The sequence below is a fragment of the Suricata suricatta genome, chromosome 3, assembly GCF_006229205.1.
Source record: "Suricata suricatta isolate VVHF042 chromosome 3, meerkat_22Aug2017_6uvM2_HiC, whole genome shotgun sequence".
Classification (NCBI taxonomy): Eukaryota; Metazoa; Chordata; class Mammalia; order Carnivora; family Herpestidae; genus Suricata; species Suricata suricatta.
The window spans coordinates 29,502,608-29,529,570 of record NC_043702.1 but is presented as its reverse complement, the minus strand read 5'-3'; the positions used below and the strand labels follow the sequence as shown (position 1 = coordinate 29,529,570).

Below are 26,963 nucleotides of genomic sequence, written 5' to 3'. Positions count from 1 at the left end.
CATTGTTCTGGGCTTTGGGGCTTTAGGAGTGAACAAAACCAATGCTTTCATGGAGCTTACATTTTAGCCATTGATGGCTTGACCAACGAGATCTTCATGGAGCACAGCTTCCCCTCACACCACAAGCACTGTGTAGTTTTAAATAGACAGCACTTGTCTTTGAACAGAAATGTGTGATGGCTTCCTCCTGTGATCAGAATACAGGACATGGTCTATGTATATCTAGTTATGCTGAATCTCCCCAACTGTCTATTGTTTCTATATCTAAAGAAGAAAAAGGAAACACAACACAAAAGCACACGTTGTGCTGACTGCCATCCTTGACTACAGCTGCTCTCTGCAGTTCAGACCCCTGCACTTTCCTTAAAGCTGTTAACACCCGGGACGGCACAGCTGGCTCTGCCTTACCTTCTTCATTTCCCTGTGCCGAACTTTTGCTCCTCCTGCTGTTCTCCTTTCTGCACATATGTCATGGCCAAGATTGCTTCAAGTGCACCTTACGTTGTCTGAGAAGCTCCTTCCCCAATGTTTATTTTCAGTGGGTCTTAGAAGCTAGTGAGATAGCTTTTTTGAAACAAAGGCTTCCAATAAAGATGTCATCAAGGAAAATGCAACCATGACAAGGTGAATGGCAAAATGATTGTGTGGAAAGATATGTGGAAGTCATAGGAGACAAACAGGTGCCCATGGAGGGTAAAGGGAGTTTGGGGCTGGATGAGAAGAGGGAGAAATGCCTTCAGGATGGAAGCCATAAGAAGGACTTTTGGGCGGGGGCTCCTGGTTGGCTCAGACTGTTAAATGTCTGACTGGCTCAGGTCATGATTTCAGGGTTCGTGAGTTTGAGCCCTACATCATGCTGCCTTTTATCAGCAGAGCCCACTTTGGATCCTCTGTCTCCTTTCCTTGCTCCTTCCCTGCTTGTACACCCATTTTCTCTCAAAAATAAACAAACATGAAGAAAAAGAAAGACTTTATTTATGTCTTTGAACATGCCTTGTTCATGAATGAAGATGGGTTGTAAACTTGGTACCCCATTTGATAACTTTATAAAGGGTTTTTCAACAGACTTTTGACTTCCTTTTGAAAACATTTTTGAGAGGTACTACTAAGTCAGTCACACACAGAATTCTTCATGCTTTTTTTTTTTCCTTCCTAAAGCAAGTCTTTATGGACTTGGTCTGTGGATTCAAAATATTCTGTATCCCATGTTCACAGTGACGATTTTCATAGTGAAGCCCAGCAGGGAAGTGTGCCTGCACCAGCAAGAGCAAAATGCATGTGCAAATGAGAAGTATTCTTTTAATAATGTGTCCTTTAATCTTTACACTCTCCCAGCCAAACCTTGAATTTGTATAGCTTTGCTTAAAAGCACATTGTACATTTACCTGAGTCATACTTGATTGAAATATATTTAAGCCTGCAACAGGAAAACAATTAAGCTTGCTTGTTTTTTTTTTTATTGCTGAATTATCCCAACTTCCATAAGGTTTTTTCTTCTATTTGCCGGCTTTGGGTGATGGTTTGTAGACATATCTTGAGGCCCAGTGGCATCAGCCTGTCCACTTAGACAGTTCTGTATTCTGAATATTTGAGACAGTGGTAGTTTGAATAGATTAAATGGCAGAGAAGCAGATGTTCACAGTACCTTTGAGTGTATGCTCTATGGTGGGAGTGTGATCTCAGGCAGACCCTTATGGGAGAGTGCTGTGTTGTTCAGTGTCGTCACCCAGTCCATCACACGGCATTATCCCGTACCCCAGCTCAGGTGGTTTTGCAGTGTTTAGTGCATGTGTGTGTGTGTGTGTGTGTGTGTGTGTGTGTGTGAGTCAGTGTTGTATTGGAAAAAAAATACATGTATTTTCCACTTTTCATTTCAGCACTTTTTGAAATGTGTTGAGTGGGAGTAAAAACAATGGACATTAAAATAGAGGTTCCAGAATCACCTTGTTGAATTTCTGAACTTCCATATTTCCGAAGATTTTTAAAGCAGCCTTTCATGGGACATGTTTGCTTGGGAAGCAGCCACTCATTGGTGTTGTTCTTTTGCAGAAAGATCAGATCAGGTGACGTGCTGATCCTGACGTCAACGGCGGTTTTCATTTGACACCTTGATGAGTTTAGTGTGTCTGTTCTACCCAGACCCCACAAACAAGACAGAATACCCCCTGCTCTTTAAACTCATACTGGATCTTGACTACCTTCTATCAGGTTTAGTCAAGGCCACTTTATTAATTCCTAGCAGAAACACAGAAGCAAAAATTACCAACAACTTCAGGTAAAATGTGTGAAGGGTATACATTTTTTTTAAAAAACTATTTTTAAAAATCCCATTGTCTTCTCAAATGTAAGTCAGAATATTGGGAAATCTTAACAATGAATTCTATTGGTGCTAATTATTAACAATAAGAAGGAAAGGGAATATCCAAGAAAAGAGCATAGAATATAAGATAATGAGGTATAGAGGGGAGGATTTATTTCAAGCATGCTTCACCTCATGCCACACTATTGTTCCTCAAAAGTTATTTAGAATCAGTATGTTAAGGAAGTATACAATTATATATTTCTATGAGAATTTGCTTCTCAGGAGAAGCTTTCCAAGAAACCATTTGTTCAAATGAATAATCACCTCTCAATTGATCTCTTGGAGAATTTTTATATTTCTTCAGTGGGGGCTTACCTGCCTTACTCTGCAGCATACCTTTACTAAGTCCTGGGCCATTTTATATCCGGAGTGGAAATCAAAATCTTGTCTTGTGTAGATAACAAACGTGAAGGCCAAGAGATTAGGTGTCTGGTCACTAGGCAAAGTGATGAGAGAACTTGGAACCCTTATCCTTTGAGAGCGGAGTTCAATTTTACTACGATGCCTGGGTTTTCTTGCTTTAAAATTTAGTTTTGTTAAACCTGTGCAAACCATGCAACCTCTCTTGGCCACCTCTGGTTTGTCAGTGGGACTTAACCTGGTAAGCATGTCATTCACAACTGTGCAGTCTCTGGAAGACAGTCCACTGGAAGATTGCTGACTTTTGCGTATTTTACAAAGTCCAGAATCATTTAAATCCAGTCCAGTTTTACCCCATATTCACTCAGGTAACTTGTGGTTTAGCAGTGAGTGTGTATGTGTGCACAAACACCTCATAGCCAAGGTTTTGGGACTAATTATGATCTAATTAATTGTATTTTTGCAAAGTAACTTTTTATCTAAAAAATGGAATTAGTAGCGCTCAATCTTCAGAATAATGAAACACTTGATAGCTTTTCATGTAAATAATTTATTTTAATGTTTCATGATGGGATACTGTTTCCTTACTCTATTAGCATGAAACCTGTAACTAAGAGACATTACAATGTAAATATATTAACACGCCTACATGCAAACCTAAATCTTAGGAGATATAGGTCCTAAGTAATTTTGGTTCTTTCTTTGACTCTTAGTTTCACTGTGGACAAGACCTTAATCTTTTTTGGTTTTGGATAAGTCTATGTATAAAATTTAAAAAGAACTGCCAAGAAATTATTTAGGATTGTTGTGAATATGCATCTACCTTTATATGAAGTATTTCGAGATCTTTGAAAGAAAGATAAAATATATCCAAGACCGGGCACCTGGGTAGCTCAGTCAGTTGAGAGTCTGGCTTCAGCTCAGGTCATGATCTCACAGTTTGTGAATTCCAACCCCATGTCAGGCTCTGTGCTGACAGCTCAGAGCCTGGAGCCTTTCTTCAGATTCTGTGTCTCCCTCTCTCTCTGTCCCTCCCCCAATCACGCTGTCTCTCTCTCTCTCTCTCAAAAATAAATAAAACATTAAAAAATAACTTAAAAATATATCCAAGACATTGTTAGAGTTTTCACGAATGTCATTGAAAAAAAGTATCTATAAAAATAATAAGGTCAGCATTCATAGGTCAGCAGCTATTTCTCATTATATACAGAAAGGGCACTCAACGGAAAATCATGAATCCTGGATTCTGGCTTTGTCACTATTACAGCAAAAATGGATAGTCACCTCATCTTCCTGGGGCTCAGTTTCCTTAGCGATAAAGACTAGCTCATCAGCACCACTCTTTCTAGTGCTTAAGTAATATTGTTAAGGATTTCTGAAGATCTGCACTAGTTACTATATGGCAGTGTTTCTCAAAGTGTGCTTCCTTGACTAGAAGCATCAGGAAGTTGTTAGAAATGCAGACTCACAGGGCTCATCCTGATCTACAGCATCAGAACCTCAGATGGGCCCCAATAATCTGTTTTCACAGGGCTCCTGGTGATTCTAATGCATGCTAAAATTTGAGGATCACTGTTAAAAGTCAAATAAATAAAATAGTCCTTATTCTTAGGAAACTTGAAATTTAGCACTTTCAACATCTCCAATTTGAAATTCTTGCCAATTTCTAGACATATGGGTATGGAATCTAATATATAATATATAAATAAAAATATGAAAAAATCTATATAAAGTCAATTATAGGCATGTTAAATTGCTGGAAGTGAGACAGCTTGAGATAGTATCTATGCAGCCAACTGAGAGATTTCCCAAGGTGAGGCACTGCCCAAGGCATGAAGAGTATATGTTAGGTCAAGCTTGAATAACAGCCCTTGACTACCAAAATGCACCACGATCATTTCATACGTGTGCTTCCCAGATACAACTTGTTTTTACTTAGCACAGATATTCTTGTTCTAAAATGTAAAAACAAATATTCTGAAATTATGCCCAGAATTTTAATTTTAAAATTTACATTATGTTTATGTATGAGCATCAGGCACGTAACCTGACGTTCAAATGTTGTCTGTATAATTTTTCTATTACTCTCATTCTAAAATTCATGTGCAATTTCAAAAGAAACTTACAGTTGGCTTTTGAGAATGCAAATATTGTTATAATATGCACCTGAGCCTTGAAACATAACTCAATTGCAGTTAAAATTGTGTGGGCAAGTGGTTTCAAATGTGGCGAAGGTGCATTGAAGGGGAAAACATCAAGGCTGTATTTTGTCATCTATATGTCAAAGACATCTGTTGATAATGAGACATCTATTTTAGTTCTCCACCGAGACCTGAAAAACTAAGCTATACAACTGTTACTAGTATTGGTGTAGAGCTGTGGTCAGCCAGGGGAAAGCAATGAGAATTTGGGTAGCATTTTCTTTCCCAATGGTTTTTTCAAGAGCGTTCAGTTTATTTGGGGTTGTATAACTTAATGAGGCTACATCATGAATACATTCTCCTGTGTGCAATCGGTGACTTCTACCAACTGAGATAGCCTGGTGACAACGTCGTGCTGGCCCCGGGGAGGAGGACCCTGCCTGGTGCTGGACCCCTTTCATGCAGCGTGTGAGACCTTGCAGTTGTTAGAGTAGTGCTCCCTCAATGTAAACACCTTTACTTTCCAGCTGCTGCTAATTGGTTTGGGAATATTTATGTAAGTGTTGATTTTGAGGCTAAAAATAGTGCGGTGATGTTTAAATCCAACTCATTCTGGCTGTCAGAAATGCTCCCGTGATCCTGAAAGTGTTGCTAAAAATGTTCACTTTTTAAAAATTGTAGTAATTAAACTTGTCTGTTGTGAGAGCCACATAGGGTATGTTCCCTGCTCTGATCAAAGAGATAAAGGACAAGCTTCTTTCAAGGCCTCTGCCTGGTCAGCCAGATACAGCCTCCTGCTGCCCTTTATTAGAGAGCAGAGAATTGTAATGTGGGCAAAAGGAGGAGACAAACTAAATTTTGAAGTTGATTTATACCCTTATATTCTATGCAGTGGAACATAGAACTCTATTTTAGGTTAACATTAAGAAAATAATTTTATTACTAAAATTAAGTGTAGAGTTTCCCAAGCCATTAACCATTTTTAGAGGCAAGATGGGGATTTGAAATCACATAATTAATATTTCTCAAGTCTAAATAAAGTTGAAGAAATCTAGTGGCTGTTCACCAGTTGTTTCTACCCCTAGCTCTTCATAATCAGATTATTTTTGCCCTTTTACTTCCCAATTTAAAAGTCAGATTCTACAGATTTTTCTCAAAGTTATTTCAATAAGCTATGAGGGAAAAAATTTCATTTTTAGATATGTGTGATTTCGTGACTTTTCACCATGCAATTCCGTGAAGGAAAAGCCTAAGCGCTCTTAAATTATTGCTTGTCAAGTATTTTGCAATTTTTGGAAAAAAGTGATCTTTGGACCCTGTCAAGAAATAAGTTGCTATTGTCTATACGTCTTGAAGCGCTGTTGTTGAAGTCAGTTCGGAATTTTCTTTATGTCCTTTCAGGATGCCCTGAGCCTCTGTCGACCTGCCCCGACTCTAGAGAATATCAAAGGATTCTGTTTTTGCAATATATAGAAATGATTTTGGCAGTGACAGACACCGCCCGTTAGTTGACATGATAAACTATAGCAACTGCCCTTTTTTGATAGTTGTGGAAAAGCAAAGAGTTTTCGATGCTACATTTAAAATAGAACTCTTGTCTTAGACATATACGTCTGTGAACGTGTATGTGTGTGTGTGCTTAAGTCTGTAGTTATTGACATGATTGCTATAAAACTGCAGTAGGTTCAGAATTACCCTTGAGCAGATTATCACATCCCAATGGCCCAATATTGCTTTCAGTTTCTAATTGACATTTCCATATACTCAGAGCATTAAGTATGCTATTGACATAAAGAGAACCTTTACTTACCATCCAACTAGAACTAGAAAAAAAGTTATTTTAACTTGTAGCATATTCATTTGAACCAGAAAGTGTTATTTTCTTACCTTAGCAAGGGGTCAATAAGAAAATTTCACTTGAAATAGAGAAAAAGAGGCAAAAATAGTTAAAATTTTATAACATATATCCCAATTTTTTCTTTGACATTCTGTAGATATACATGAAGAATTACAGAGCCAAAAAGAATATTTATTTTAATTAATAGCCATTGTTAACCATTCATGGATGAAAAGCCTTTATGTTGTCAATTTGCTAATACTCCCTAAATTGATCTACAGATTCAATGTGATTCTTCCCAAAATCTAGCTAACTTTTTTTTCTTGCAGAACTTGATGTTCTGATTCTAGAATTTGTATGAAAATGCAAGGAACTCAGAATAGCCAAAACGAAGTTGGAAAAGAACACATGTGGAGGATTCTCACTTCCTGATTTCAAAACTTAGTACAAAACTGAACAATCAAGACTGTGACACATGTATAGATCAATGGAATGTGATGGAGAGTACAGAAATGAACCCTCTACAGTTTTGCTCAGTTGAGTTTTGATAAGGATGTTAGGACAATTCAATGGGGAAAGAATAGTCTTTTGAAAAATGGTACAGTCACAACTAATATGCAAGGAATGAAGTTGGAGCCCTACCTCACACTATGTACAAAACTTAACTCAATATAGTTATGTGCCTAAACAGCTAACGTAATAAAAATCTTAGAAGAGGGGAGCCTGGGTAGCTCATTGGTCAGGTGTCTGACTCTTGATTTCAGCTCAGGACCCCCCCCCCCTCATCTCACAGTTCATGAGATCGAGCCCTGCGCCGGACCCTGCTCTGACTCTGTGGACCTAGTTAAGATTGTCTCTCTTATTCTCCCTACACACGTGTGTGCTCACTCCCTCTCGGTTTCCCTCTCTCTCAAAAATAAATAAAAACATTTTAAAATGTTTATTTTTTTGAGAGAGAGATAGAGACAGAGTGTGAGCTGGGGAGGGGAAGAGAGGGAGGAAGACAGAATCCTAAATAGGCTTCAGGCTCTGAGCTGTCAGGACGGAGCCGGATGTGGGGCACAAACCCATCAACCATGAAATCATGACCTGAGCTGAAGTTGGACGCTCAACCGACTGAGCCACCCAGGCATTCCATAAAAATAAATAAACATTAAAAAAAAACACCTCTTGGAAGACTATATAGAATTAAATCTCTGTGACCTTATATTAGGCAAGGTTTCTTTGATACAACACCAAAAAGCACTAACAACAAAAGAAAAATAAAGATAAATTAACTTTATTAAAATTAAAAACTTGCGCTTCAAAGGGCACATTGAGAAATTTTAAGAAATGTCTCCCACAGAATGGGAAGAAATGTTTGCAAATCACATAGCTAAGGAATTTGTATACAGAATATTTAAAGAACACAAAGTTCAGTAATAAAAGGATAAATATTTAGATATTTCTTCAAAGAAGAATTACAAATGTCCGGTAATCACATGAGAAAATGCTCAACATTATTGGTCTTTATAGAGAAACACAAATCATTAGCCACTGGGGACATGCAAAATAAAAACCACTTCACATGTACTATGATGGCTTAAACTTAAGAAAGAAAAAAAATGCAACAAGGTGTGGATTCAGAGAAATTGGAACCCTCATATATTGCTGATAGGGATGTAAAATTGTGCAACACTTTGGAAATAGTATAGCAGTTCCTTAAAATGTTTAACAGTTACCCCCTGGCAATTCCACCCTAGGTATATATCAGAGAAATGAAAACACATTAGGTACACAAGACCTTGTGGTTCTTAGCAACATTATTTCACAATTGAACAGTATTTCAAACGTTCATAGCAAGATTGTTTATGATCACAAAAAGTGGAAATAACCCAAATGCCCCTCAAGTGATGGGTGGGTAAGCAAAATGTGGTGTATCCACACAATGGAATAGTGTTTGGCCATAAAATACAGTGAAATACTGACCCATGTTATGTATGAATAAACTTTGAGAATCGCATGCTCAGTGATATTTTATGATTCGGTCTATATAAAATGTTCATAATAGGTAAATTCTTAGAGACAGAAATTAATAGGTAAATTAGGAACAGAATTAGTGATTTCCAAGAGTGGGGGTATGTAGAATGAGAAGTGATAGCTTATGGGTGCACGGTTTCTCTTTGGGATTTAGAAATTGTTCTAAAATTAGATAGTGATGATGATTGCAAAATTCTGTGGATAAGCTAAAATAGACTGAATTGTACTTCTTAAAAGGGTTAATTTAACAACCCTTAACTAACCTTTAAATAAATCAAATAACCTTTAATAAAAGGGTTATGTGAATTATATCATAATAAAACTTCTATAAGAAAAAACTAGTAGGTCTTAACCCCTCAGTCAAGCCTCTCAGTGATGGAGGCTGCAGCCCTGTTGACATGTTGAGGTTTTGCAACCTCATGGGAGATTCTACCCAAGAACTCCCCCATCGAAGAAGCCACTCGGAATAGTTGATTCACAGAAACTATGAGAAAGAATAGGGTATTTTTTAATCCATTTAATTTAGGGGTTAGTTATTACACAACATTTGGAAACTAATCCAATGCCATTCTACTCATGCATCTGTTAACATTCCCTGAATGAGCTCTGTGTGTTGTGTACTTAGCAGAGGACTAGATCTGTTCTTACCCTTCATGGCACCTCCTCTTGTGTAAGAGGGCCAGGTAACAAAGTATACAATTTCAACAAATGCCATCATCAAATGTTCTGACATGTGCAGTAGTCGCAAGTTCAAATATTTTTTTAAATTGTCTACCTAAGTATTTTTTTTAACCTGCCCAGCTCTATCTCTTTTCTCTGTAAGCATCTATCAAGCCCTTCATAATAATATGAATGTTTGAAAGCTTTCAAAGATGTTCATCTTTTAGATTGGGTGCCCTAAAGTAAAAAGTGTTCTTTCATTCTTTAGATTTTTTTTCCCTTTCTTTATCCCCGTGGAAAGGAGAAAACAAATTAAAAAAACAAAAACAGAAACAAAACAAATCTAGTGTAGACCAAGTCCTTCACAAGACCCACAACTCTATGTGAGATATTGCTACTCAGTCTAAAAGTGAAATACATTTTACTCACTTCACAATGACATACTGCTTGAGTTGTGGCTTCACATCTTGTTTTCTTCAAGATAGTAACCCAATTCCTTTATGTCCAACCTCTGAACTGATCAATTGTCTTTCTGTTGTTGTTGAAATGATGCTATCAGATCCATGAAAACTCTGTGTACAGGTGTGGTTGTTGATAATGACCTTTCTTTCTCCATGTGGTTTGTTGTGTATCTGCAGAATCACTCTGTTAAAGTACAGTTCAGAAGCCTAACAGAAATCTAATGCCTTACAAATGAAATTCTAAACCAACTTGCTTTTTGGAATTCATTCTCCCTATGTAACATCCAACCCAACTTCGCCACTGTCTTGGAGTACTCGACTTCTCTGACCCTTTTGCCTTTCTGTAGTGGAAGAGTGTTTGCCATTTCAGAAATTAAATGGTTAATTTTAGTTTCTCTCTGCTGCAGGTCATTCTTAGAGTGAAAGTCTTATGACAAAATTAAGAATTCCAAATTTCTTTTCCTGCTGCAGTCCTGTTATACTTTTGACAGAAATGACTTTGCCGGGCAACTTCTTTTCCATGGATTTTGCTTCCTTTGTATTTTTAGTATCAGCAGGGGGTGCAAGCAAGTACAGTACATTAAAGCTACTACATCACCACCTGTCAGTGACACCTTCCCTTTGGTACCCCTTTTCCTTGCTGATCTAAAACACACAGCCCCAGAAGCTTATGGTTGAGTAGCAGGAAGCTGAATGATGTGTTCCCAAGCTCTTAACATATCGCCTTGTGTAAATGGCCCATTTGAGTATTTCAGAAACCAAATGGGAGAGAAAAGAACTTTGAAAGCCTTGAAAAGATTAACACCTGTTTCCAGTCTTCAAAGAAATTGGAGCATACTGTATATATCTAGAAGAAAACCATTTGCTACCTCACATTGAGGCATTTTATTCAAATTTTCAGTTCTGTATGCATAGCATCCACATGCTTATGGGTTTGTTTGACTACAGGATTCTGCACAGAACTTAGAAGATGGAGAAGTTATGAATGGTGTGCAGACAGAACTACTGACATCGCCGAAAACCAAGGATGCATCGAGGTACTCTCTTTACGTAAATAAGAGTATTGTAGTTATTTCAGGTTGATGTTTATTTCTTTAACAGTTTTTAGTTGTTTTTATTTTATAAGGAAGATCAAGATAAGTAGAATAGTGGAGTGAAACCTTCCCAATTGTAAAATTAGTCATTCTTTTATTTCCTTTTACAATATAAGAACTTCCTGACAAACATATATGAATTAGCCTCCAAATCCTTCAACTCTTCTGCAACTTGGATTTCTTAATTGCTTTTGTGCCCTTCGAACAACAGTTTAAAGTGAATTTTCAAAGTTCATTCTGGTTGAGCATTTTACTTGGACATTAGCTCCTTGAATATTGCTTGGCATTGTGTTGTAACCTTCTTGCAATATTTTACTCAATGTATATAAAATGCATCCAGTCCATCACCCAGGATCTTTCATGTTTTTAATGTAAGTATCTCATTGCATGAAATCCTTTGCCCTTGTCTTTAACAATACTTCCTTTGTCTTGCACTGATTTCTAGTTCTGCCTTCACTATTACGTGGCTTCAGCTCTTAGTTTTGCTGCTTACCATTCTATGAGCTTAGGCGAGTTACTCATCTCTCTTTGCTTTAGTTTCCAGTCTGTAAAACAGAAATAATATTGAAACCTTCATCAGAGAGTGGGCATGAAGATTATGTGATTTAATATATGTAAAACACTTTGAACAGTGTCTGGGCCAGAGTAACCCCTGGGGATATTTGCTGCTGTTGGTTTCCACTATTACTGTTACCACTATCACCATCATCTCTCTTATGATGAGGATGATGACCACAACTACCATCATCACCACCACCACCACCATCATCACCACCACCATCACCACCACCACCACCATTCTTACTTTAATTTTTTCTAAGTTGCTTCACATTTTGTACCAGGAAAATAATTCCATGTTTAATAGAATTGTTGGCTTCAGCACTCAGAGGTGATGCTTCTGAGGTTGACGGTCATTTAGTTATTCATTTACTTGACATGTTCTTATCATTAAGTCCAGTTAGTAATAGTTGCCAAGAATTTTACATGGAATTAGCTTTTTAAAAAAATGTGATCATCCTTTACCACACCGATTTACTGTGCAGACTTTCCTTAAGCTTACTATTTATAGCCATACCACATAGTTGTTCTATTTAGATTATATTTCTTTGATTAATGAGATGCACAATATTAAAGTTTTGGTATATCAAATCTCCTGAGCATTGTCTTTTGAGAAGCTTGATAAGATTGTTTTGGAGGTAGGTATACTGAATATAATACTCTTCTTCTATTTGCTCTAATTTCATTTTTTTCAATGTTTGCTCTTTGTAAAATTTGCTAACATCTTGGCTAAATGTTAGGTGGATGGTTGCTGTTGAGTGGACAGTTGTTTGATTTATGCCTACAGGAACAAATTAGCTAAATTTTCTCTGGATACAAAGATTTAAGAGAAATAAAGTATAGGAATTAAAAAAATTAATATATATGTATAATTTGATTATCAAAAGTATTTTTGCAAGAGTCTTATCACATTTAGTAGGCTAGCTAATAAATTGCAATTTAGAGCAATCAAATAACTTTTAGAGACCCAATCTACACCCACCATTCGTGTCTCCAAGTTCTTAGACTCCAGTGTTACCTGCTGTGGACACCTTCCTTTACTCTTTGGTGTTTTATTTCATGCTAAGAAACTTAATGTAGTGAGCACCAGTTTGGAGAAATGTGCTGAAATCAGGTTTAGGTCAAGTTCAGAAAATAGAGTAAGTGCAAAGTCCTGACACTTGTAGGCTCTTAGGGGAGGATGAGAAGGATCTTAAGAGCATGGAATGCACAGCTAGTAGCTGAAAGCTTGGAGGTTATAATTTTAGGAAAGGACTAGGTTCCAGCTGGTATTGGATGACGAAGAAACAAATGAAGAGACATTAGGAAGTCACTTTCAGCTGAGTTACATGGTCAGCATTCTCCTGGAGCAAGGAGAACATGATATCCTGCAGAGCTTGGACCGAGGATAGGGCTTTGGCCTCACTTCAGTGTAGGTGACCTAGAAGCCAGTAAATTATTTCCAGAGTCCATCTCGAAATGGTTTGAACCTGTTTCCTGTGTTTTATTTCCAAGAGTTACTGCTCAAGCCGTCTTTCCCTCTCAGACTATTGTAGTAACCTACTCTCTCTTCTCTTGAATATCAAATCCTCTTTATTCTAATTGATCTCCTATAGCACTCCAGATAAAATTTCTTAAACCACAGCATTCATCAAACTATTTCTTCATTCCTGACCTTTGGATTTCATTAAGTCCTGAGTTTGAACACTACCTATGTAACTTTGGACTAATTATTTAACCTGTTTAAAATATCTTAGTATGGAAAATGGGTAACATGATCACATAGATTATTTTGAAGATTAAATGAGATTTATCACAGGCAGTTGCACTTAGCGCAGTGTTAAATGAAAGGCTGGATAAATATTAATTGCTACTGCGTTATGGTTGTCACACACGCTACAGTTTATTTTAACTATTATGCTCTTACACAAGATTGGGGACCCTCCAGCGTATTTGTTCAGTGAATGGTTAGAACTCGTTGCTCCATAAATCATAAGCATACCTATTAACTGCTCACCCATCATTAACACGTTTATTTAAAGAAATTTAACTGTTAGAAGTTCTCCAAATAGTCATACAATATACATCTCTTATGAAGCACTACTCAATTTGTCTTGATTTTAAGATGATGAAGCAAGAGGTTTCTTTTGGGTAGTGTGTGTGTGTTTGTGTGTGTGTGTGTGTGTGTGTGTGTGTGTGTTTTATTAGCAAGCAATATTAGAAGAAATTAGGCCTTCACCTCATCCCTAAATTCTGCCTCCTTCCCTATCTCAACCTGTTCTGTAACACATCTCCAAATTAGTCTCCTCTAGACTTATCTCCTTTTCCAGGCTTAAAATGACCATCACATTTTATTTTTGCCTCTGATACCCATTCATTTGGCAAATTATTGGGAGAGTCTGTGTCAAAAACAATAACAACTGCTACAACACCAACAACAAACCCTTGAACCTATCCCCAGGTGTTCATCCTTTATTCCCATAATTACTATTCAAACCCTTCTATCTCTCAGATTATTGCAATAATGTGCCAATTCCTGTCTCAAGGACCAATCTCTATCTAGTCTTTCTCTGTTCTAATTGATCCCACATATCCTCTCCAGATCAATAGTTCTAAACCACAGCATTTATCACACCACTTTTTAGTGCCAGTCCTTTACTGACTCCATTTTCTTCAAAACGAAATGTGATGTTTTTTCAGTGAGGAATTTGACCTATCACTCTGAAATTTGGTCTCAAGCTGATGGTTCAACTTTCTCTCCTCAATACCTCCCCTGTCTTTTCCCCCCTTTCTCCTTGCTCACTAGCCTTTTTCTTTTAATATCACAGCCAGGCTGTGTGTCCACAAACCGTCTGGTTCACTATTTCATTGTAGACTGTGGTCTCTGATCTGCGTGCCCTCTCCGTCCCCTCACCTACTTTTTCTGATGGAAGAGACATTTGCCCTTCGTAGTTCCATCTAAAATGTACCTCCTTCAGGAAGATTTTCCTGATCTCACTCCTCTGCCTGATGTTGTATTAATTTCCTCTGAGCCTCATCAGTAAGCGCCTCTATTTTGAAACTCACATGCATATAGTTAAAAACTCCTGCTCTAGAACACAATAAATTCCAATTTGATTCCCAACTCTACCTTTTATGAATGCTATAACATTGGACTTTACCTTTCTAGACATCAGTTCACTTCTCTATAAAATGTATAAAATGTTTAGTTTATACGTTTGCTAGGAGTACCTGCTATCATGCCCTAAGGCAGCACATAATAGCTTATAATCATTGAGAATATACTACTTTACTACTATGATTCCATTGCTTTGGATTATTCTTTATTACCTGTCTTAACCTGCTCCTAGGTTATGAACTCCTCAGACATTGGCCTCTGTGTTCTCCCTGCGGAACATACTATTTGGAACTACTCAATGAACATATACATTGAATTTAGGTATATCAAATGAATCCCACCACCATCAACAACAAAATTTCTTGTTATTTACTCAGTATATTTTCATCAACATGACATCATGATCAAGCAGACTTCTGTGCCACCAACAAACTCTTCTGGGAGGTCTCACTCTCTTCCCTTCATCTGTCCTACCATTCCGTGTGGCTGACCTGTGCTTTAGCGCCAGAAGAACATCAGCTAATACCTTCTACCCATTTATTTCCCATCATCTTGCCTATGGCACCAGTCTAATCATGAGGGAAACATGTTCCTCAATCCTATAGTACTTAAAGATATTTTTAAAAGTCTCACTGAGGGGGCACCTGAGTGGCTCAGTGAGTTAAAAGTCTGATTCTTAATTTCAGTGCAGGTCATGATCTCACAGTTCATGGGATCAAGCATTAGGCTTCACACAGAGGATACAGAACCTTCTTGGGATTCTCTCTCTCTCTGGCCCTCCTCTGCTTGTACACAAGTACGTTCTCTCTCTCTCTCTCTCTCTCTCTCAAAAATAAAATAAATTTTAAAAATAAAAGTCTCACTGAAGAAATGGGTTGAGAAAAGATGGAAAGTTTGAGATAATTTTCTTTTAACCCATGAATGTATTCCCTCAAAGAGTTCTAATAATCGTCCTAATAGCTGATACTTATTGAACCTTTGTGTTATATTCTCTATTTTTTTAACCAGCCATTCTATTAGGAATTTATCTTTAATCCCTTAGAGTCCAAATGAGGAAACTAATACTTTTGGTCTTAGTTTAAATGATTTACTCAGACATCTGGCTCAAAGCCTCCACTAAGATACACTTTCTTTCTCATTTCATAAGTTAATCATGATTTTCCTCCAAAACAAGATATCCTCCACTACCTATGCTCAGGTCTGTCTCTCCCTTACCCTAAGTGAGTGGCCTGTGACTGAGTTGAATAATCTCAATGTTAAAAATGCTTCCTTGTGAGGAATTGAACCTGTCTGCAGTTCTTGTATTCTTTCCTCAAGCTTCATGTATTTCTTCTGGATGAAACGAAATAGAACACTTGCCACTGAGTTCCTGAAGGGTAGCTGCTCATGACAAGCTCACTTTTAACCTCTGATTCTGTACCTTCACCCAGAGTTTTGTCCTCACATCTTAGGCAATAGCTGGTCCCAGCAATTACTTGAATCAGTGCTGTAGTTGGATCTAGAACATTTAGCTTGATTAATACTTTTGGATCAAATGTTCTGTGACTATCTGCTTTGGATGTAGTATATCTTTAGAAAGTTGTAGGGGCACCTGGGTGGCTCAGTCAGTTGAGCATCCGACTTCGGCTCAGGACATGATCTCATAGTTTGTGGGTTCGAGCCCCATGTCAGGCTCTGTGCAGGCTGGAGCCTGCTTCTGATTCTGATTTCTACCCTCTCTTTCTGCCCCTCTCCTGCTCATGATCTGTCTCTCAAAGATACATAAATGTTAAAAAAAATTTTTTTTAGAAAGTTGTATAAAGTTATCTGTTTTGATTTGAGTGAAACTTTTAGTTTTTCTTGGTGTAATTTAAGCATTTACCCTATAACCCCCCATTTTATTTTGTGTCTGTTTTTCACAAGAAGCCACCCATCCCTTTTTCTTTCCACTGCTAGAATATCCTCTCCACCTCATTCTCTAGATTTCCCGTTCTCAGTCTGCCTCCAAAACATAAATTAATGTATACACTTTTTGCTCACTGGTCCCTGAACCCTACTCTGCACTTTGCCTAAACAAATAGCATTAATAGCATATTTCCACGCCATAGTAAAATCTCCCTTTATGAGATAAGAACTCAAATAATTGTGTCCAACCCTACTTGCTGTGTTTATCTGTCATGAAAAGTGCATATACAGAGCTTTCTGCAGAACTCCGTCAGGTATATATAACACAAGAGTTTTAAAATAAATAAAAATATATGGACTCGTTGATCAGACTTCCTTTTTCAAAAGCTTTTCTTTCCATCGTGGAATAATGGATAGCATTTTATGAGGAGCATGGTGAAACATGGTATGTATAAAACTTATAATCCTTTACATATTAAGCAATATTTAATTTTCTATAACTTCCTACATATTACAGTCTATAAAATCAAAAGTCTTTTATGCTTTTTTTCTGGGATAATATATTTATGATAGTTGTTTAACATTTATCACATATCCTTCTTGCTAAATAATTGTGTCTCATGTATATAGATAGCACAAGCGTTTATTCTGAGATATTGAAAAAGAGATTCTTATAAAGTATACATGAAACTTTAAACTGCATCTTCCAAAAAGCTTGTAGTGTTTTGAAACAAGATTGATGGCTTTAACAAATTATAAGAGTAACTTTATTAAGTGAGTGTAAAAATAGAGGATTGTTAGTTTCTAAAGAGTTGGTATCAGTATAATAAATAAAATTTATTGTGTTTTACAGGAAGGGTTGTGAGCTAGGTAAAGAAATATTTGCAAAATAGACAAAGAATTCATAAAGCCATCCTAAAACTTTTTAAGCTGAAACTCTATACTAAACACACATCCCCCAAAAGCCTCTGTATAGTACGTATAAGTGCTATCTATCAGCATGTGGATATTTAATACACTTATTAGGAGAGATTTGTTATGCTCTAGGTACAAAAGTTTTAAAATGCATTATAAAGGCTTAATGATTATAAAGTTTTAATGATTAAACAAGATTTTTGTCTTTGTTTTTAAAAGTCTTCAGACTTTTTACCCAGTGTTAATACTCTAGGTTTACTCTTCCTCAGATACCTATTAATGCACTATAAATCTGTTATTATATAAAAATTGTTGCTTTATTATCCATTAAAAGCTATACAACGTTTTCTACCCACCAGATATTTTCTATTCAGGGCATATAATGTATACCTATATATAGTATTTCATATGTGTGTGTATTCATATAATATCTGTATTCTCACACCATAAGTATCAAGATGAATCTATTTTTCCCATGATTATCACTTTAAGATTTGTTTTATTTCCAACTTTTACTCGAGGCCTCTGATATAACCTGCTTGACTGAGCAAGTTTTAAATATATCTGCAATATCTGAGCAAATCTCATTTGAAATTTATTATCAGATTTGAAATTCCATCATATTCCACAAATGCTAGAAGCTGACATGCTCTCTTTTACAGTTCCTAATGATAATAAGTTTGCAATAAAAACACATTAAAAATAAACCTAGTCCACTGATGAGACTATATTTAATGTATTTATTTTAGATTGCTGATAATTCAGAGAGCACTGCATGCAGAGGGATTTCATCAGGCACTTTGCTTTCATATGCTGTTCTCAGCTTTCTAGCAAGGGGCCAAAATTTCACCGTTTTCAATTTGGAACAGAAAAGCATTTGTAACAGCTGTAGCTCTTAATTTGACATCCAGTTTCAGGTCATTTTCATGTAAATGGAAAACAATAGAGACCTGCTTACAATTTCCATAACAGGGATGTTTGCTTCAACTTTATCATTTTTCCTCTGGCAATTTTATTTTCTGTCTGTGGGATTAAAGGAGCCGATAATTGTTCACGGTTATTACTTTTCATCTTCATAAAAACTTGTTAGTTCCACTCATTATTACTCAAAGTTTCCCAATGTCTTATATATTTCAGTCATACACACTATCTATTAATGTTTCTGGCTCATCCGCTCCTTAATCTGGAGTAGGTTAGGCGGGTCAGGCTTTCTATTTCTTTCTATAATACATTTTCTCCAGGCTTTACAACTTCTTTTTCTACCTCTGAAAAAAAGTAGCAGGTGAAAATTTAGAATTATTCCATTGAATACAACCAATGCCTATTGAAAGGCAAGTCTAAGTTTTGATTTATAATGCTCCGAACATGCCCATATGTACTATCAACTGTGACTTCACTCTTGTAAAATGTAATTCTGTGCTTTTTCTGATAAATAAATATTTGATTTCAATTTTCCTGTTCTGGGGAGGAGAGCCTACTTTATGCTTAAGCATAGATAAGCTTAATCCCGTGTATTTTATCATCTGTGGAGTAATTTCAAGTATGCCTCAATGGGGAGAAATTTCATTTTTACGTACATCCTTTTAAATATGTTGATTTATGCAGATTAACGTACATAGGAAGTTATTTTTATGGGTCGTTATTTCCATTTGTTTCTCTTCTAGGAGAAAAAAATTAGAAATCAGATAGTCTTAAACATTTTTATTTCCTGGATTTTGTGAACATATCAGCGAATCATATACGCCTTTGATTTCATCTTTGCTGTTGAATTGACAGCAGTTGACATAATCCTAAGTTTTGTGTTTTTTTATAATATGCCTCATTTTTTTTTTTTAGTTAGAGTCTCATCTGTAGTCTCATTTTTTGTTGTTTTTGTTTTTTTTCTGTCCCAGTGATATGACAAGAACAGTGGAGATCTCTGGGGAAGGAGGCCCCTTGGGGATACATGTAGTGCCTTTCTTTTCATCTCTGAGTGGAAGGTAAGATGTCTTCTTTATATCAGAAGCTCATGCCAATGAAAAGCTTGACTTCAGCTCATTTTCCCAGACACATTTCAGAAGAGGATTAAATGTGTATCTCTGTTATTCAGATAGATGCCTCAATATATACGTCTGTTGGCCATTTAAGTGTTAGAAAAAAGTCATTTCCTTATAGGATACGATGGAAAAGAAATAATATCTATCACAATTTCTGCATTCACAATTAATTATGAAGTATTTTCTTCAAGTGTTCTTGTCAGTGACATGTAGTAAACAGCATGCTTGGAAAAGATTTTAACATATTGTTTGACAAATATTGCCACTGATTTTTTTTATATTCCTAAATATGATTCAAAAATGAGTATAGTAATCCAAACTGATATTTTCCAATACTGCTCAGGCATATATAGAACTTAGGATAATAAACATTCGAACTTAGGATAATAAACATTCTAGCTTGATAAGTAGCTCTATCAGAGGCTATATGTTTTCATGATTTTAAATATAGTAGTAAAATGCCATTGTGCTAATTTTTTTCTAAAATAAAATGTAATCATTTAAAAATAGCATACCACGCCCTTTTGAAATTATATTGTTAAGTCCACAGTGGCAAAGGAGAATTTAACTGTCACCATTTCTTGAAATTCATGTCCACCTAACTGAGTATAAAACTTGTATTACCCTGAGAGTTAATATTAGTATTCTTTTAGCAACTTTATAAAACTAGTATTGGATAGTATGTCATTGTTCAATTAATTTTTATTATATTAAATGCATCACTTAAAGGGCAGAGTGTCTTATTTTAGCTTAGGAGGGCAAAGTCCAGAAAAGTCCATTGATTTTTTTTTTCCCCAGAGTCACACAAAATCCAGATCCACACCACTACACTCCATTGCTCTTTCTAGAGCAAAAATTTTCCCAAAGGTTATATAGTATTAATTTAGTGATTCTGAATATTTATTCAGTTCAGTCTGCCACAGAGCGGGAGAGCAGATTTAGTCATGATATTTTGGTTGGCATCGTTTTCAGCAGGTAGCCATCTGCTACCTGTAATTGCAAAGTCATCACCTTTTTTTGCAAATAACATCTGATGCCAAGCTCTTGCTGGAATTAATGTTCTCTAAAAAGAAATGAAGTGAAGAGCTAGTGGCTCTTATTGTTTCATTTCCTGTATGTGTTAATAAGCGTGTTTATAAATGTTATGGGTTATGGCACAGGACAAGCTGAGGTTGTTTTTGATAGACAGGAAGAGTATTTATCCAGTTGTCGGGAGAAATTCTAATGGCTTTGGGCAGAAGTGTACTGACAGAGCTTTGTGAAATACCAGAGCGGTTAAATTACCAGGCCCTTTAGCTTAATAAAGCCGGAATAGAACACGAGATCATCCCAATTTCCAAAACATGAAAAAATGTACAATGTGACAGTCACCATACTTCATTTTCAATAGTTCAGAAAACAAGTTGACCCTACAGACCAGAAATCACCTTCTCTTACATCAAATGAGAGAAACACACTAAAATGTGTTGATTTCTTCCCTTCTCCTTCCTGGTTCAGATTTCTCGTATAGGCCTTGAAGTTGTTACACTTGGATTCAGAACAGTTGGATTTGAATCTCAGTGTTCTCTCTTTCATAACTTTGAGCAAGTCCTCTAACGTTGCCTCTTGTGAATACCTACTTCCCATCAAGGTTATGGGGATTAAATGGCATTAAAAATATGAAAACTCTTTGTAAACCATACAACATATGAATGTGAAAATTATCGGTTTAATGAATATTATGACTAAAACAAAAAATCCTGATTCACAAATGAACTTTTATAAGTTCATGGTCAACTGTTAGTAACTTGGTGAAATAGTTGTATAATTTTTTTTCTATCCATTAGTATTATAGAAAGGAAATTTAATTAAAAATCATAAAAAATAATATGGAAGTGGAGACATGAGCCAATAAAAGTTAAGAAGTAATGAGTACAAGCTGAAACAGCACACTTAACTCAACCCATGTGTTTAGATGCAACTGAGTATAGAGCATGTCAGACAAGTGTCTGACTTCATAATGCCATATGGTTTCAGTGTGTGAGCACGGGGACAGGGGTGGGGGGGGTGAGTTAAGGTCATAGTGGTATACTTAGTTCTTAATTTCCTTCCTTTTATTGGCTTGTGTCATTATTTTAAATTAGGATTTACATTTAATTATTTACAAAGACTACTGTAATTGACTCTGCCTCCAATTTCTTCATATGTATATATATAGTTCTTTCTTCTTTTAGAAAAATGCTGCCATACCTCTTGTTGAATGGGAAACCCTGAGTGCAGTACATGGGCGCCTGTACTCAATGGATTCATTAGGTCCCACAGCACAGGGTGTCGAATACCACTTATGGTGACCCCTCCGCTTGCAGAGTAAGAAGCAAACAAATATACACAAAACTGAGTTCTTGCAAATTAAAGCAGTCTCATTTCATTGACCTAAGAAAAAAATTAATGTAGTTTTCTTTTAGAATTAAAAGCATGAAATCTAATTGTTTGTCAATAAAGATAGCATAGTGTACCTTAGTTTCCTTGTAAAGACAGCTAAATATGACAGAAGAAGGAAGAGATGGGTGAGGAATGACACATAATGTAAGGAGAAGACACGGTAAGATAAAAATGCGAAGCTCGTGGAGTGGCCAAGGCCTGTGACATAGCGAGAAAAGCAGAAGGGGTCAAGGAGTGTGGGTGGCTTAGTTTCTCAATGATTTTTAGGAGAAAAAGAAGCAATTGGCACCCCTCTTGTTCTGTAGGGCAGTGGATTTCCGCCTCCTTTATCACTGCTCATTAATGCAAATTAACTGGTTCCTCCCAGCCTGTTAATTCCTCAGCGGCATTTATCTTTAAGTCCCGGAGAGCCTTGTTCTCAGAGGACACACCACCACAGCCCACAACCTTGGAGCAAAGAGGCTAGTGGGAGGTTCTTTTCTGAGCCTCCTTGTGCTGGTCTGGATGAAATCGAACCGGAGGGTGTCCATCCCGTCTGTGGAATAGAGAAAGCAGGAGTGGTTTGCTGCCAGGAACCAAACTAATAAAATCAGTCAGTTTTACATTTTACCAAAATTACCTCTGACACATGGGTTTTACAGTTGAGCTTATTCTGTCAATAAATTTTTCATGGAAAGTTAGGTTATTTAGATCAGCGAGGTTCACACGGCATACTCCAGCGATAATATGCCAGCTAAATTGCAACCCAGTGGCCTGAAAGAATTAATTCATCTCCCAAAATGTGAAATTAAATCCTAGGGAGTAACATTACATGACTGATGATGTACTGAATTAAATTAAAGGAAGACTTGAATGCTTGTTAAAAAAAATATCGCTTACATAAACTAGTTTATAACCACATGTGAGCCTCCTAATGGATCATGTTATTATGAATCCACCATAACAAAAATCCAAAATGTGAACTCTTAGAGAGTTGTTTAATTTAGGAAAGAAACACTATTGTGTTCTCTTTCATTTTCTTCTTCTTTTTCTTTTGCATGTCGAATAGGTCAATTTTTAATTTTATGTCATGAGATTAAGATAGGATTAGTATCTTTAAAATATTAATTCAAATCTCAGATCCTTTATCAAATAGTAGCTATGGCCCTTTTCTCTTGCACACAGAATATGGTGAATTTACTAACAGAGAACTAGGATTGCAGCGTGTATAACACCCCCTGTACACTTGTGCCCATGACCCTGACTCTTCCCTACTATAGGTGGCGTGGCTTTCTCTCCTCCACTCATTGGAGTAGAGAACTAAGTCCCACCACACGTGCCACCCGATTGCCATCTTCGGTTGACAGGAGCTCATTAAATGAACCGGGGCTCAGGGGGCAGAGGCCTCACTGTGCGGCTGCTCCAAACAGGAAGATGGTTTTCTCCTCCACTTTCATTAGAGTCTGCCCTTTCTGCATAGATGACCCTGTTATCCACGTATAAAATGTCCTCCTATTTTGTTCAGATCTGAGATTTAATACAAAAGGGCTGTGTGACGACATACAAGGCCAGTATATCCCCCCACCACAAAAAGACAAAGCAGAAAGACAAGAGGATGAGGGACAAGGAGATGTCTGTTTCTCCATGCCCAGCAGATTCCTCTTGGAAGGACATATCTGTCTGTCTTATTCTGGGGACACAAACCCCTGACATGCCCCAGGAGGAAGCTATGTCACATGAGAAATAGCTAAAATATACACAAGTTTGATTTCTTGTGTTTTGAGTTTTGATACTACCAAAATGTGAGACTGACTCACTCTCTCTCTCTCTCTCTCTCTCTCTCTCTCACACACACACACACACACACACACACAATATAATTCTTTATTGCTATAGTTTTTTTCTCCTTTCCTTTTGTTCAGCCGCTTCCCTCCTGATTCTGAGCCACAGCCACAAAGCTCCATTAGCCTCCAGCTGTCCTCTCTGACTCGCAGCACTGGCTGAAATTTCACGCGTCTTCCCAGAGCCCCACCCCATCATGTCACAGTCTCCCTCAGAAGCAATGACTGGTGGCTATACTGCACCAGCCTCATTAGATTGAGTCCATCAACTAGTGTCCGAGGTTCCTCTGTGCCACTGTGGGCTCCCCATCCTGCGTTGGGTCCCCATATAAACACACAGGCTTTATCCTGCCACCGTGTGCATTCTTCTCTCCCCTCCCAAATCCTACTCATTCTTCCGATCCAGTTTACATCCCACTCTCCCCCCACATCCTCCTATGAAGACTGGGCTTAGGGATGTCTGTAGGTTTTTGGTTTTTGTTTTTAATTTCTACTGTATGCCAAGCTCATGCTGATTAATTGTCCTGGTCCTATAGCCGTGTCTTCTATTCCTCTGTCCTGACCATAGGAAACACTCCACATTTTCTAGAGTCAGGGCCGTTAACAAATGGGACTGAACCACCTTTTAAACTGAACAGGATGATCTGTGCTTAACTGTTTGCTTTAGTTTTAAAATGCAAATTACTGGAACTGGTAGTAAGACTGCACAACAGTGTGGCAAATGCCTAATCCTCTCCAGTGATTAGGCTCCGGGTTGTTTTGGCACTAGCATACTTATTAACAGTCAGCCTTCACCAAACCAGAAGCCTCCGTGTCCTCAATTACACTGAGCTGTGGGGGCCTTTTCTACGAACACCGCAAGCATGGCAATGGAGTGGTGGCCCAGTGTGCTCTCGGCCAGTGTTGAAGTGTATCTGTCTTGAAGAGCTTTTTCTCTCAGTGGATTTTGTTTGGTTTTGGTTTTAGTGTTAACTAAGGATTTAAGTGACAAACAGTTGCCTGAATATAAAGCGTAATTTCTTTCATAAAAAGAAATCAATACTTCTGAATAGTTTCAAGTGAAGAAATAATTAGCACATTATTACTCAGTAATTCTATTTCAACCTCAATTTTGCATTTAGGATTCTAGGACTCTTCATCCGTGGCATTGAAGAAAATAGCAGGTCCAAGCGGGAGGGCCTATTTCATGAAAATGAATGTGTTGTAAAAATCAACAACGTGGACCTCGTAGACAAAACCTTTGCTCAGTAAGCATTTTTGTCATTGTTTTATTTACTATATTGATCCCTGGAAAACTTATGACCATCACTGAGCTCTTGGTGGTCACAATTGTAGGTTGTAGGTAGAAATTCTGGTCAGTCCCCATTGAATGTCCCCAGGACGTCCATTTTCAAATGCATCAGAAATGCGACCATCCTCGAAGGTAGTCTGTGCCTGTCCCTGTTGGCAGTAGGAATAATAAACTACAGAATACAGCAAGCCTTCCGGCCCGGTTGTCTGGATCATCGATAGATGGGTTTATTTTGCTTGGGATATGGGTCAGTTAAACTGGTATTTAATGACTCTTTTCACAGACTATTAGTTCAGCTTATTAATTAACCAGCTTTGTGTCTGCAGTCTTCCTTAAACCTAAATGTGAGAGATGTCAGTGAGGACTCAGTAATAGAAACAAATGGAAAAAAATTAAAATATTCTCCCCTAAGAAATCATTTTTCTGCATGTGAAAATGATACGGGAATAAGATTTTATAGCCAAGAATTAGAGTTTGCAGCGCTGATGCCTATTTTTTTTAATGTATGTTGGCATCGTGGTGAGTTTCCAGAACAAGGGAATAAATACTAATTAATACTCCTTAGTAATGATCACCAGCTTCCCTTGTTTCTGACCAAAGCAACTTCTAGTATATACTCTCTGTACCATTCTCTGTCAATATTTGTATGTTTGATGGTACGGAGGTTGTGGGGAGGTGGTGTAAGTGATTATGGGTAAGAGGGCTTTTGAGCACTGGTTGCCTAAGTATGGAAAGAAATTAAGACTTTGAGGGCACCTGCGTGGCTCAGTCAGTTAAGCATCTGACTTCAGCTCAGGTCATGATCTCATTTCAGGTGAGTTCGGGCTCCGCCCACTTTGGGCTCCATGCTGTTATCATGGGATTCTCTCTTCTCTCCTCTCCTCCCCTCCCCTCTGTTATCATGGGATTCTCCTCCCCTCCCCTCCTCTCCTCTCCATCTCTGTTTCTTCCCCTTTGAGAGTCTCTCTCTTTCCTTCTCTCTCTGCCCCTCACTTACTCGCACCCTCTCTCAAACAAATAAATAAACAAACAAATCTTATTCTCGAAAAAAGAAAGACTGAAGAGTCTGTTTTTTAAAATAATAATGCCATTGTACTTTTTACAAGGACTTGATAGGTATGCAAGGTGGAAACTGAGGCTCATAAAAATTCAGTATGAAAGTAGTGTGCAGTAGAAACTGACTCCCAGTCAAGGAACTAACCAGAGGAGTTGGGCTGCTCCTGTGAGCTCTTCTCCCCTCCCCCACCAACATGGAGAAGTAAGTTGAAGTGGAGGTTGGTGTAGGGGGGGCTCTCAAATGGCAGTTAGAATTATGATTAATTATGATTTAGTATGGCTGTTAATGACAGAGACCTAAAAGAAAGATAGCTTAAACAAGATTATTATTTTATTTTTTTTTAAAGACAAGGAAGGGCAGAGGGGGCTGGCCAGAGGTAGTGTGGCAGTTCCGCAAGCATCAGCAAACAAGGCATATTCCATCTTTCCACTTTGTCATCCTTACTAAGTGGCTGCTCTCTTTAAATTGCATCATGGTCACCAGATAGTTTCTGGGGTTTCCCCATCACTTGAGTTTCGAAAAAGAGGAGAAGAAAAAAATTTCGGGCTCCCAGCTTTCTTGTAACCCTTTTTATGCTACAAGACAGGCTGGGAAAGCTAGTCAGGAGGCACGAGGAGACAGAAGGATGGAGAGGAAAGGTAGTAGGAAATCTGAGGTAAAACACCCTGCGCTAAGACAAAAAAGTAAAAACTCCAGGTACTCTATAAGAGAATAACAGCAAGGGTATGTGCTGGATTGACAATTCGCTATGACGTTGGGCACAGCCAGCACAATAAATATCTCCAGTAAGAAATGTTTGTGCCAGACTGAAATTCTGGAATGCAACCCATTTTATTGAGGACGTGTACTTTAGAACAAAGCCCTAAAAGGAAAGGAATTGATAATCTAATCAGTAATATAAAATACTTTTTTCATCTAAAATTAAAATTTGCTTTTATACCTACCCTAGT

The 26,963-nt window shown here is 37.4% G+C and overlaps 1 protein-coding gene across 1 annotated transcript in view; it reads left to right on the top strand.

The window, feature by feature from the left end:
• Nucleotides 1-26,963, top strand: part of PARD3B (par-3 family cell polarity regulator beta) — a 1,000,837-nt gene that overhangs the window by 524,195 nt on the left and 449,679 nt on the right. Inside the window, exons 5-7 of the mRNA XM_029934009.1 lie at nt 10,789-10,877; nt 19,281-19,367; nt 24,787-24,912. Coding sequence (XP_029789869.1) covers nt 10,789-10,877; nt 19,281-19,367; nt 24,787-24,912 — 302 coding nt within the window. The remainder of the gene's footprint in view (nt 1-10,788; nt 10,878-19,280; nt 19,368-24,786; nt 24,913-26,963) is intronic.